The sequence below is a fragment of the Charadrius vociferus genome, unplaced genomic scaffold (assembly GCF_000708025.1).
Source record: "Charadrius vociferus isolate BGI_N301 unplaced genomic scaffold, ASM70802v2 scaffold430, whole genome shotgun sequence".
In the NCBI taxonomy this organism is placed as follows: domain Eukaryota; kingdom Metazoa; phylum Chordata; class Aves; order Charadriiformes; family Charadriidae; genus Charadrius; species Charadrius vociferus.
This window is the reverse complement of record NW_009646541.1, coordinates 2,804,257-2,818,143: the sequence shown is the minus strand read 5'-3', so window position 1 is coordinate 2,818,143 and position 13,887 is coordinate 2,804,257. Positions and strand designations below refer to the sequence as shown.

At 39.2% G+C, this 13,887-nt stretch overlaps 1 protein-coding gene across 1 annotated transcript; it reads right to left on the bottom strand.

Annotated features, from left to right (window-relative positions):
* Positions 1 to 364: 364 nt before the first annotated feature.
* Positions 365 to 12,441, bottom strand: CCZ1 (CCZ1 vacuolar protein trafficking and biogenesis associated homolog (S. cerevisiae)). The gene is made up of 14 exons (XM_009885918.1): positions 12,350 to 12,441; positions 12,134 to 12,227; positions 11,962 to 12,036; positions 10,869 to 10,916; positions 10,154 to 10,237; positions 7,735 to 7,910; positions 7,030 to 7,111; positions 6,319 to 6,380; positions 5,496 to 5,607; positions 4,857 to 4,890; positions 4,376 to 4,493; positions 1,996 to 2,154; positions 1,712 to 1,839; positions 365 to 710 (listed from the first exon to the last, which is right to left on the bottom strand). The coding sequence occupies exons 2-14, from the start codon at positions 12,140 to 12,142 to the stop codon at positions 655 to 657; spliced, it is 1,143 nt and encodes a 380-aa protein (XP_009884220.1). The 5' UTR covers positions 12,143 to 12,227; positions 12,350 to 12,441; the 3' UTR covers positions 365 to 654.
* Positions 12,442 to 13,887: the final 1,446 nt, after the last annotated feature.

Below are 13,887 nucleotides of genomic sequence, written 5' to 3'. Positions count from 1 at the left end.
GAGAACAAAGTCATTTATGTGCGCGTAACCCTTTAAACACAACTATTCCAGAAGTCAATATTTGACTTGTACCTAAAAATTCCCTCAGTGTTAAGCGGATACAAGAAGCGATACCTTGTCATGTATGTCCCAATGAAATGGTTTCTGCTTAAAACATGGCTTATTTGACTGAAGTACTGCATAGAAACAAGTATGTAAGAATTTGACTGAGAATGTAAATGAGGCTGAAGCAGAAGCTGCAAAGAACAGGTCAACCTAGAGAGGTCCTTGTTCAGGGGTCTGCTGTAACCACTTCCACTGTACAGGTTAGCAGAAAGTCACACCGTGATGCAAATGAACACAGGAAAACAAAAAGATGCCCTTGAAAGTGTAACAATTATTAGGTTTATTTTCCAGTAAAATATTCACATAAGGGTATCAGAATGGAATGGTACAGATGAATTCAGACTGTTTTTTAATTAGTTTGCACATAAATATTTTTAAAATCTAAAAATTTTGTGATCAGAGTTTACAGATTTTAGTAGAAATTTTGATTCTTACAAAGCAAGTATTGCTTTACTATTGTCATTATTCCAGTCAATAATATGACTAATAACTTTTCATGTTGAACAAGTGTCTGACATTGACATCTTCAATAAATCAGCCCTTTGCAGATCAATCCAAGAAGAAAATATTATTAAACTGTGTCGCACAAAGCTTCTTCACTTCTTCTGTAAAAAAAAAAAAAAAAAAGCAGCAGGTATGTCAGTATGATATTTTACAGGAACCTCTGCAAGAAAAAAAACCTAGGGATCATCAATGAGAATATAATTAAATCCAAACAGAAGAAACCTAGGAGTTTCTAATGTAGAAATATACTTAATTGTATTCTGTCTTCAGTAAAAGAGAGTTGAGTCAAGTCTGGTGTTTCACACTGTCTCAAAGATGAGTTGCATTCTGAGTAGCTCAAGTGTAAATGATGGTTTGAGTTTGCTGCCGGGCCGTTTTACGCTGCAACAGCAGAAGAATGAGCTTCAATACAGGGCAGCACATTGTACCCCCTCTGCAGGGGAAGGAGGGATTGATGTAGGCTGTTACAATAAATCAAGTCAGTCAGCAACTCGTTCCTCTTTTTAAAATTTAGGTTGCTAGGCTTTGGTCTCGGAAAAGTATTAATTCTTCCCCATCATCCAAGTGAGCACATTGCCTCCTGTTAAAACAGAGCACCCTAAAATTGCTGCAAGACTCAAACTGCCATTTGTCTTAGTCTATTTAAAAGCTTATTGCGTCTTAATTTGCACTCTTAGTCACAGCAAATCATTCTCTAAACAGCATTAGAAAGAAGAAAACGCTGGAGTGAGGATCACTGACGGGATAGACATGATGTACGAGTAACCCACCCATGGATCACTGGCAATAAAACCTAACTCACATGTCAATATGTCCACCTCTCACCTCTAACAGACTTCATTAATTACTCCTAAACTAAGCTCACAGAGCTCTATTATCTGAAGGAGGAAGAATGACCGATTAATAATTAAGAATGGCTGCTGAATATTTATGCTGTTCTTTCACAGCTGGTAGAAAGCAGACTAAAAACTTACGCAAACTTACCTTGTCTATCATAGATCAATCCCTCTCTAGATTTCTCGAGAGATGGATTTTATTACTTCTCCAGGGACATACATTTTAGTAGTAACTGTATTTAAAGGTAATAAAAAACAATCCTTACCGTTAACTTCAATCAGATTTGCATTTTTTTGATTCAAAATGACATACAGTTCTCGCTGGTCAGACTTTTTCCCAACTACCCAGTAATCACTCATTGCCTTCACAATAATTTCCTCATCTTCATCAACTCTGAAAGAAGTTTTAGCAAGTAAAGAAGGTGGCAGCAAGTTCATTTTCAACAACTTTATTTGTAATCATTAGGACAGCTTATCGTCATAAATTGTTGGGGTTGTGCAGTATCAGAGACGGACTGCCACTACAGACTATTTAATAGTTAAGCATTACCTGGAGAAGTCACTGTTGATATCACCAAGAATCTTCATAAGGTCAGGGTGAACAGATGCAAGCGATACACTGGGTGTTTTCCTCATGTGAATGGTACTTTTCTCTGCCAGGTTCATGTGATTGAAATAGATAAACTTAAACTGAGGCTCCTTCTCAGCCCTAGAAGATTTTTTAAAAAAATGTGAATACTGACATGTTCTGCAAGCACAGGCATCACAGAGAACAGGCAACAAGCCAGTGCAAAGCTTACTCAGACATCCTGAAATTATCTTCCCATTGAAAAGATAAAGTTGATTAAGATTAGTGGCATGATCAAACTTCATTTTAACACTTTTTTTTTTTTTTAAATAATAATAAAAAAAAGCCAGCCTGCAAAAACAACCAGTTTTTCCGCTTCTGCTGCTTCGGCTGCCAGTGAAGAGGCACAGGGCAGCCTGCAGGCCTTGTCCCGCTGACCAGCGGTATTTGCATTTTTCTAATGAGCTGGTTTTTCTCTGTCCCCATTTTGTTCCCTTGCTCCCCTGTGCCACTCCAGTCTGGTCTGAACGGATGCTAGGTCTTTAATTTGATTAATAAGTAATCTTCCACTCATGTCTCTGTTACTTGTTACAATCAAAAGGAAGAACTCTTCCCCTCATCATTTGCGTGGGCCAACCAAGAGACTATTTTCAAACTCCTGCCTTGGCAGCCTTCCTCCGTTTCCTCTTTTATTAAGTTAATATAAAATCTGTCACTTAGAGCTGTAGTTTTGGTAGAAGTCACAACAAATTCAGACCGGCAAACACTGGCTGTAGCAGTTGGTGCTTGCGGCTATGTATTATTTAGAATCTGGGAGATACCGTGATGACACCACGCACCTTAGCGAAGGACTAGATACCCTTCCTCTCTGTCACCCACATCCATTAGTCTCAAGAAACTGTATCATGTTTTCAGGGCACCATGGCATTAAACTTTAAAAGAGGTAAAGCTGCCAAAGCCAGTCCCAGATGACATTAAAAAAACCCAAGTTTAATGATTTAGTAGACTGGCAGAATTTCAAGCACATCCTATTCTATACCCTGCGATTTTGCTGATTTGGCATTCTACCACTAAATAAGCTCATTCACACACCAATCTTTGGTTTAATTCCTCTTTTGTTGTCGTATGTGATGCTGTTCTTGCTTCCCCAACTAACAAATCTATCTAAAAATAAATTAAGGTTTATGGAAAGCCAGCTATAGTTTTAAGTGAAGTATATTTTTGAAAGCGTTAACATTCTTTTTCGCTTGACATTTCCCCCCCTCAAGTCATTAACTTAGTCCTGCAAAATAGAAAAAATAAGTTTTTTCCTCACCTACTATACAAGGCAATGCTTCAAGAAGCCATAATTCTGGAAAAAAGTACTCAACTTTAAAGCTTGTATTCTAACCAAATAATCCACTTACTAAAATCCCCATTTCAAACTGTTAAACAAAAGTTGTTCTAGTATTTAGCCCTTCGTTTTCCCTTTGGATTTGTAACAGTTAAGAGTTACACTCCGCCCAAGCTGGAAGTACCTGTGCCCAAGGCACTCCTCAGACAGAGCTAGTGCTGTCAGCGTCCATTTGATGTGAAAAATACAGTTCTCTAACATTATACAGAATAGCAGAAAGTCAAAGAAGTCCAATGAAATCAGCACAAAGGAGAATGTGGGTGGGCACAAAGACAGTGATATTTTTTAATTTTTATTTTTTTTCAACTCAAACGTTCTACTAGCCCAAGGGCTCTTTGTGAACATTATGAGATTCTGTTTTCCTCAAGAAAAGTTAGAAAGTACGAACTCAAGTTAAGATTTTGCAGGAACTGCTACTTCTGCTTCAACACGGGGGTCAGTGACAGACGAATACCCCTTCAGCTGGCACATTTGCCGCCTTGCACGTATTTCTGCAAGCGCAGTAGCGTAGAGGACTCGGCATCTCCACGGGTCAGCTAGGTTCAGTTCACATAGGAAAGAAGCAAAACCTACAAGTTCCACCTCTTGTATCTGAGTAATCTGCTGTCAGCTGGAGGATGAGGAGATAGAATCTCAATTGACAGTACTGAAACTTATCTTAATATTTACATTATTTTTTCTGCAACAGTTATGCACGTAGAGGAAGAAGGTTTCAGCAACCACACAATAAACATTAGTTCCTAAATTAATAATATGTATGCTGTTGCATATTTAGGTCTCCCTGAAGTAACAACAGGCAGTTTATAAATGCTTAAGATGCGGAAAGGGCAGATAAACATAATTTAAAACACAGTTAACTCAATGCTTTCAACATTTGGGCTCACATTACCATTATTTAAGCAGTTCATTAAACCTACTTTTTAACCAACTAATGAGGGACTGCGACAGGAACAGACATGTGGTACAAACCCCGATATTCTCTTGTTGATGTTGTACTGTTCACATATGTCTGATGCCAACACGGTGAGCTGAGGCCCAACAATGCTGTCCAGTTTACGGCAAAACTCCAGTGTAGGCGGAATGGAAGCTAGGGGGTGGGTAAAGGAGAGGGAGAGATGAGATTCTTTTCCCACAGCTGAAGGTACAGTTTCTGTAGGTGTTTTCATTGAAAATCAGTGAGAGTCCTGGCATAAATTTCTGTCTTAATTATAACCTTATGGATGATTTCAAAAGACCATGGCTAACTGAAGCAATATTTACTCATTTTATTGTGTAAATTGATTACTTACACCACTGGAACAAAAATCAAAAGACTGGTAAGAGCCTTCATGAAGAACAGACTCAAATAACAAATTAACGAGAGTATTTTACAAGAGTAAAACAAGCTGCATGTAATAGCATTTTGTACTAACCATGTCTTGCCAAGTAAGTGATGCTAGCAGGTACTTACCATCAATCATAAAGCAGACAGCTGCACTCATGGCCTGGAACAAAAAAGTTAAAGCAAAAAAACATTTACAACTGGTGACCTCAACTACCTCAAATAAATGACAACACTTCAGTGAGGTCATGCAGAGGTAAACCAGTTAAATTAAAAAAATAAACACCAAACCAGTTTAAAGGTAACCCTTCGATAGGATAATCTCTTTGCAACCCTGCACAACACAGGATATTTAGGATTTTAAAATTGAGCCCAGTTAGCAGTTTCTAAGTTGGAGGGGAAAGGTAAAATTTGCTAAAAAAACATTTCATGCAAGAAACTTGCATTTCATGAAAAAATTTTTTTTTGTTTGTTTTATTGTTTAATGCTACATAAAGCCAGGTATGAAACCACTTAAAGTAACTGAAGGCTGGTATTTGGTTTTAATAGAACAACTGTTGGTTTTGGGGAGAGTACAGGAGGGACAGAAGAGGATTCAGGCTTTAAAGCTTGTTGCTAGAAACACCAAAGAGTTTTCTGTCTCTTTGCTTTGACCTGGTCATATCACTGCATCTTTTTATATAATTCATAAGTACTTCACATCATTGTCATCTTCGTTGTGTATAGATTCCTAATTCTGTGGAATAATTGCAGAGAAAAATGTAATACCTTATACACAATTAAATGAAGCTCTTCGTAAGTGTCATCGGTGTTAACAAATATTTTGGGGAAACGGCATTTTGCTTCCGGATCATTAAGATTTAAAGGTCCAGTAAGAAACCTAGAAAATAATTCCATAGGTCAGACGCCAAGGAAATAAACTGCGCAGATCAAAGAAACAACAACAAGACTCTTTACATATTCAAGTTGTGACTGTCTTTAAAAACCCTTTGTTTGTTGCCACTGGGAAAGCACTCTTCCTTTGCTCTCCAACAGTACATTCAAATTAGTTTTATGTAGAACAGTGGTGCAATAGAAGCACCTGAACTTGGGGCAGGGACAGATGGACACAGGACAGGGAGTGTGTGCCAGTGCCTTGAGCTCAAAAGAATACAATAAATCAGGCAAGAGGAATTGCCGTGATTAAAGAAATATGTCCAAACCCACAATTCAAAATAATGTTGCTCAGCTGCTTAAGTACAGAACTGCCCACTCTGACATGCTGAGCACAGAAGAAAAATAAATAGATAAATCTCTAGAATAAATCTACGCCTTTGTCTGAAGTGCCTGACTGAGAAGAAATGACAGGGGCACTTCCAAATTTTTTCATGCAGTGCATTAAGAACAGTGGGGAGGAAAAATAAACATGTAGTAATGTTAATGAAACCTTTTATCTTTTTTTCCAGAGGTCAAGTTCTACATTGCACCAACTACTCTGTGACCCTCTAGAATGAACCGTGTGTGGGCTATGTACTCAAAAGACACCTACTCCTCCCAAACATTTTGCCCTTGAGGGAAGCAGCAGCAGATGGTGAGAGTAAACAAGAGCTACCTTCCATAGTGTTGTAGATTTCCTGGCATTTCAGCACGGATTGGAGAATCCCTTCCCGCTAACTGAAGCAAAAAAGAACACACACAAGAAAGAACAACTTAGAGGTATTTTCTGTTACTTTTTGTGGACTGTCTTTAAATCAAATAAAAGCAAACCATTTGCAGAAATTACCACTCATGAAGATGTATACTCTTGGTGTAACATGCAGGAGGTACAGCTACAGCGTAAGAGATGCTGACAGAGCAGGGCATTCTGATTTTGCATTTATTAATTTTAAAACTTAACTTATGGAGCTTTTTATGTGTGGAGGGATAACTAACTCCGTGTGGTTTTATGGCACTCCATGCCGCATTTCACCATTAAGCGGAAGTGATCCATTTGCAGTACTGAGCAGACATCAGGTATCAACACTCAGTAAACTCCCTATCACCATCCGGTATTCAAATCGTCAGCACAATTCACGTTGTAAGCATTAGGTGCAAACACTACCGAGTTTAGTAAAGTGCCCTGAAAGCAGTAAGTCTCAGAATTCCTAAACTAAATTTTAAGAGGGGAGGGAAGAGAGATAGATACTCCTCTTTGGTATTTTAGCCCTTAGTGGTAGCAGATAAACAAAAGAAGAAAAAAACCCAAGCAAACACAAAACCCAAACCCAACAACAACCTCTGCCCTGCCCTCCCCTTCCTCCCCCCACCAAACCAACTCCCATACCTCAGGTTCCATGTGCCTTGGAAACAGAGATGTCGTGAGATATTTATACAAAATTCTCATGTCATCTTGTTCAAGCCCACTCCTAGAACATCAGGGAGAAAAAGAAACGCAAGTCATGCTTCTGTAGCAGTTCAGATTCCTCTAACCAAAGCTCAGACAAAGCACACACCAAACTAGCAACATTTCAGTGTCTCAGTAGATTCAATCCCAGAACATTCATTTTTAGTAAAATGTTAGTGTATGTGCTAAATACAAAACACATCTAAATTAGCCGTAAACCAGAAGAGAAATAGAAACAATATTTAAACAAAGATCAAGTTTGCGATTCTTAAGTCTGTTTTTAAGTAGAACTCTTCACAAGCATTGCAAATTTCTAGTTTGGAACCACATAAAGAACAATCCTTTAATTAACCTTCTCTACTAAAAGGTCCTACAGAGGAACTTGTGTGTAGGCACAGAGGCTCTGTGCAATGGAAATGACAAGGACACTTCTCTAGCTGCTCCTCCGGCCAACTTGGATGAAATCATTTGGTATAGGTTAGAGATTTTAAAGCCAAAGACCAATGCCCTTCTTACATATGACTCGTTTTACCATCCAGTTTTCTCATTTTCATGCAACTCTCACTGTTTCAGAAGCTTTGCTATTATGGCACTTATTTATAGAATGAAAAATTGAAGACACAGAAGAATTACTGAAGTGCCTACCAGATAAGCTGGTCATTGTAGAGAAATGCAGTATACTTGACTATGTTCAGGCTTTCTTCCATCCTATTAATAAATGACTGAATTTTCAAGTAAGTCATTTTATCCAGTGGAAAGAAGCTGATTCCACAAAACACATCCAGCAGATCACAAGACTGTAAATGCAGCGTCTGCAAGTACTAAAAGAATAACAACAGTTTGTTGTTAGAATTCAGGAAACTTCCAATATGTAGATTTAAATGATGAGTTTGAGTCTAATCCCTAGTGATCTACACTAACAATCCAAAAAAACCCCCCTTCTAATTCTGCTTGTATGACATACTCCTTCTTTTAACAGGGCCTGTAGCGACCGGACAAGGGGTAATGGTTTTAAACTAGAAGGCAGATTGAGAGTAGATAGAAGGAAGAAATTCTTTACTGTGAGGGTGGTGAAACCCTGGCCCACGTTGCCCAGAGAGGCGAGAGATACCCCATCCCTGGACACATTTCAGGCCAGGCTTTGAGCACCCTGATGTAGCTGAAGATGTCCCTGCGTGTGGCAGGGGGTTGGACTAGACGGCCTTTAACAGTCCCTTCCCACCCAAACCACTCTATGGTTTATGTGTGAATATGAATCCCAATGTCAGCTTGCTATTATTTAATCATAGCGACAACAGCTGTTAAGGCTAGCTCAAGATCTTTTGAGGGGATAAGAAAGCACAGCCTATCTTACTAATATTTAATTTGAGAACTAACTCCATATAAATATTAGCAGATAAATTCATGAGTTTTCAACGTGCAAAGGAAAAGATACTTTCTATTATGCTCTTTCTTGATAGACTGTAACCTTTAGCAAGAGATTTCAAATGCACTATCAAATGTTCTGCTCCATGAAAGACGAGTTATCCAGTGGCTCCCTCTACAGTCATTTCACATTACCAAAACACCAAGAAGTACTTGCAGACAAGTAGTATGACAGATCTCTGTCACAGTTTATAATCCAAGTCTGATTTCCTTTCCGAGTTTCAGTGCAGTCCAAGCCTGCCAGCAACACGCAGCCAATTCGTTCAGTAGGGTTGTAACAGGACAACCTGCATCACCAAACTTTTTAAGCATTTCTAATTCCCCAGTGAAAAAGAGAAACAACTTTTCCTTGGATTTCTTTCTGTTATACAAACCTATAGCGATTACTGTTTTATCTTCAGTAGGAACTTCAAAGAAAAACAATGTTTTAAAGATAAAAATCTATTACTTCCCTTTTTGCCATGCTCTGTTTTTTAATTTAATCTAGACAGAAGTATATGCCAGCTAATCAAACAAGAACTCCTTATGCCAAGTGTTCATTCTAGAGCCTAGGACAGTCTTAGAAAAAACAAGCAAAAAAGCCAAAACCCCACAAGCAAAGGCTGTGCTAAAAATCAAAAGGAACTGTACTTTTGTTTACACTGACACAATATCGTGTTATTTTAAAAACCTGTTAAAAGAACAAAATTTTAAACACCCATATACAGTGTCTACACTCCATCATTATCAGAGATATCTATATTCGCATCTCTACCACAACAGAACTGCTGACATCAGTCCTCTGTTTCCTTCCGTGCAAACGAGAAAAATGGGGACACAGACACTGTTGCCATCTTTTAAAGCTAACCTGATGAAACTTTTCATGTAGGAACTCAAAATTCTGCCAGACGTTACTACTCAGTGAGTTACTTTATGTGAAAAATACCTGAATAATATTTGATGGATTTCTTGCTCAGAAATAAGTTTTGCTTTCCATCCTTTCACTAAAACATTTGCTTTTAAAGATTGAAATTAAATTCTGAAGACTAATTATAACCAAGGCAGTATTTCCTGAAACCTTATCAGGCACAACTACTAATTCCCTGTGGGGAAGAAGTTAAAAATTACAACTCCATTACTTCATAGCACTGTGGGACTTTCAGTCTGTGCCTGCAGCTGTGGAATCTCCACCCCTGGGTATTTTCAAGACTCAACCAGCCAAAGCCCCACGCAGCCTAGTTCGAATTCAGTGTTACCCTACTTTGAGGGCTGAACTAGATGACCTCTCCAGATTCCTTCCAACCTGAATGATTCTGCAACAGCTACTCAAATAGGTCTGCACAGACTTACCAAGCTAACCAATTCAAATGTTAAAGCAGAATTTCCAAAGGATGAACATGATTCCATAACAAAAAAATATCCAACAGCTAAGCTGTTCCATGAAGCCATAAACCTGCTTGTGGTTCAACTCCCATTTAAAGACCCTACCGTGTTAGTAGGAAGCAGGAAATATTTGAAAAAATAACCGGACTTTTTGTGTTGCCACTACACCTTTTCCACTGCGTATGTGTTAGTTACACTACGGCCTCCTAGAGAAGATTTTTGCATTTTATTTGCAATGCAGAAGCGCACTGTATGTGCCTGCAAAATAAGGTCTTACCCGATGGAAGAATTTCTCTAGTCTCTCCTTTAGAACTTTTACACCTCCATCTTCCATGGCTTTCAGGAATGTGCCATTGAAAAGCTAATAGTTCAAAGAAAAAAAAAAAAAAATCAGTCAGTTGGGTATTAGTTTACAATAATTTCTTCTAACTTGGCCATGCATATATCTAGATTACAATACAGCTCCTGTTTCTCAGTATCTGGACTCCACATAGATGCAAATGTACCCCTTCTTTATTGAAAAGATCTCTCTCAAATTTGCAGAGTCCAGGTATATATGGCAGCAGTGGCAGAATTAGATAGAAAAGGAAACTAAATAAACTCTTTGATGGTAGAGAAATTATCTGTGCCGCTTAAGTATCTTACGCTCTTGCTTTCTAGAAGCCAGATTGATGGCCTTTACCCGCTATTGTATCTCCAACAGATAATATCTAACACAATCAAATGCTTAGTAGTGTAACTGCCTGTGAAAGAAGAAATTCGGACTTCACAGAAATTAGAAGGCTCTTATTTTTACAATAAGCTAATGAACCAGCACAGGTAACTGCAAAAGCTTCATTCTTCTCTTCCATCAACACCATTACAGCTTCAGGAAGAAAGCAGACAACAGTGATGAGACAAGAATGTCAAAGCCATGACGAGCTTGCACATCCTGATGGTACCATGAGGATCCCTTGTCTGCCCAGAAGACAAGCCTGTAGTACTAACTCTACCTTGTACATGCTGTAGCATTGCTGTAGCACCGAACTATAAACCTTGTCCTGCAGAAAAGAGATCAGGATATCAGTATAAGCAGAGGCAGAATTTCAAATCTTTTGGCTGATCTACAGATAACATGTTTTCAAAGAGCCAGCAAACACAAATTAGAAAAATCAATCTCTGCAAAGTTAAATAGCATTTTGAGTCAGCATCTGGAAATTTCTTTGTACTTATAAAGTACTATTTCAATAAAGGGAGTCCCTTCCCCCCTTACATTTAATACCAAAAGCACCTTATTAACTCATGCACACAATACCAGTTAGAAATAGCACCCTTCCCTAAGGCCAGCGGTCAGTGCAAATGAACTTATTTCTGACTATTTTCCTCTTCATCCAGGTCACGGGCTAAGGGAGGTGAGACACCATAGCAGGTTTTTACTGGGCTAGGATCTTAGCCCTGATGAAAAAAAGACTTATTTTATTGTTTGCCTGGCGAAAGAGTGCCTATGATACCAACCCTTTTCTTGGATCACAACGAGGAACAGAACTAGTGCACACTGTAATGAATGGAAGCAGCACAAGCAACCAGCTTTTTAAATATTATCCCACCCGGCCAAATACCTTCCTGTATACAGTTAAACTGACCTAATCATACTGCAGTTTGGACAAGAAATCCCATAACAGTTATGAGCTGTTTGTTTTCCCACATCAGTAAAGTTTACTAGCAGTCTTGTGAAAATATACTTAAGAAAGTATACATGTATACTTAAACCTAATAAAAACAACTAGATTTAAAATCTTGCAAGAACAAACAGATCCTAAGAAATATTCAGCTATTCCAAGCTAGAAGCCTCACAGCTGTACATTTCACTGATGTTTATTGTGTGATGTTGAACTGCTATCTGGATAATTCTCTATCTTGTTCTCTTCTTTAAACTTTATTGAAAAGTACTTTGCCCTTTTTCCATTTATGAAGATATATAAAAAAAAAAAATTTGGCAGCAGTTCAAGAAGAATCAAACCAAGATATTTCTGGAGGTACGCTTAAAATACAATGTAACACATTTTGGGGGGAAAAATAAAAAAAGGAAAAAAAGTTCAGTATTACCAGTAATTCTTCTTCCTGATATTCATAGACTGGCTTTCCATCTTTGTGTTTTTCTATTATGGGATTCCGTACAACCTAGAAAGTGGAACAGGCTGGTATTAGACAATGCAGAATGCATTGAGAACATTGCGGTATGATGTGTTAGAAATATGCATATCATATGCATAAATACCATGACCATCCAGAAGTTTTCTTCAGGTTCATGGAAAAATTGTCTATTCTTCTGTGTGTGTAGGGATTTTGCAGGTTTTGTTGGACTAAAGGTCCTGGAAAGAAAACATATATGTAGGCATAGATATTTATACACACAAAAAGAAAACACACGATTGGGAAATTTAAAATACAGTGCTTGTGCTAACACAATGAGCCATGCACTCAGACTTCATACCTCGTAAATTGTACTATAGCTTCACATAGTCCCACATTTCTAATTTTTTCATTCTTTTCTACTTCATTTGGGTGATAGAAGAGAATCTTCTTTTCTTCCTAAAATTTGAAGAAAGAATCAAAGCAAGTGGTTTTTAACAGAATGACAGTTAAAGAATACCGAGTTCATGGTTTGCTTGTTTTTTAACTTTAATCCCTTAATTTCCTAGGCAGAATTTTATCCTGTACCTAAATGGGCTTCTGTAATAAAAGGCATACTTAAGCACACTTAAGCAGTCAGTCATCCCAAGATATCTCGAAATGCTTTACAAATTAAAGGCTATTGAAATCACAGGCCCATGTCAGTTCACAGGTAGTTCAAAGCCAGATCTAAACATGGCTAGCTTCAAAGCTAGCTCAGATTGCTCAAGGACTTGTCCAGTCAAGTTCTGTCTATCTCCAAAGATGGAGATTCCACAACCTTTCCGGGCCCCGTTCTGCTGTTCGACCACTTTATTGTGAAATTTTTTTCTTCTATCTCATCAGAATTTCCCTTGCTGGAACTTATTCCATTACTTCTCACCCTCTCACTTCAAGAAGAACCTGATTCCATCTCCTATAGCCACCCTTCAGGCAGGTGAAGACAGCCATCAGACCCCCTTCCACATCATCTCTTCTTCAAGCTGCACAAATCCAGTTATCTAAGGCTCTCCTGCTACATCACGGACTGCGGCCCCCTGACCAACGCAGGGGCCCTCCACTGGGCTTGCTGCAGGCTGTCAGCATTTGCCCTACTCTGGGAAGCCCCAGATGAACACAGTGCTCAGTCTCACGAGTGCTGAACAGAGGGGAAGCAATCGCTTCACCTGAGCTGCTCCTGCAGACACAGGCACACTGGTGCACTCTTAGTTTCCACTACCACAAGGGCACACTGCTGATTCACACACGACCCGTTGTTCACTCGGACTCCCTGGGCCTCTTTTGCCAAGCTGCTTTCTAACCAGCCGGCCCCTGGCCTGTCATGGCGCATGAGATTATTCCATCCTGCACCCGGGACTTTGCGTTTGCCTTCGCTGAGCTCCACGAGGTTTCTGCGAGTCCGTTTCCGCAGCTCGCTGGGGGTCCCTGCAAACAGCAGCCCTGCCTCCAGCGTATCAGCAGCTTCCCCCAGCCCGGGGTCACCCTCGGCTTGTTGAGGCTGCGCTCAGTCCCGTCACCCTGGTCGTTAGTAAGGACATAAGTACACTGCCCTGTTCAAAAACTACTAACACTAAAGATTTATCACATGAACCACACAATGCACCGTTATCTAACAATAAAGACGACACCTTCTTGAATTTACTTATTAAAGATCACAACAGCGAGAAGATACTAGCAATAACTTGATTTTAACTAAGTGAAACACTAAGCTTTCTACCATGTTGTATCTACCCGGAGGAAATTACTTGCAGAAGAAGCGACTGCATCAGTAAAAGCGAAGTTCCTGACAGACCAGCTCCCCACCCACAGCATCCCACGGGCCGCTGCGGAGAGCGCCCTGGGTTACCGTTCCTTTTTACT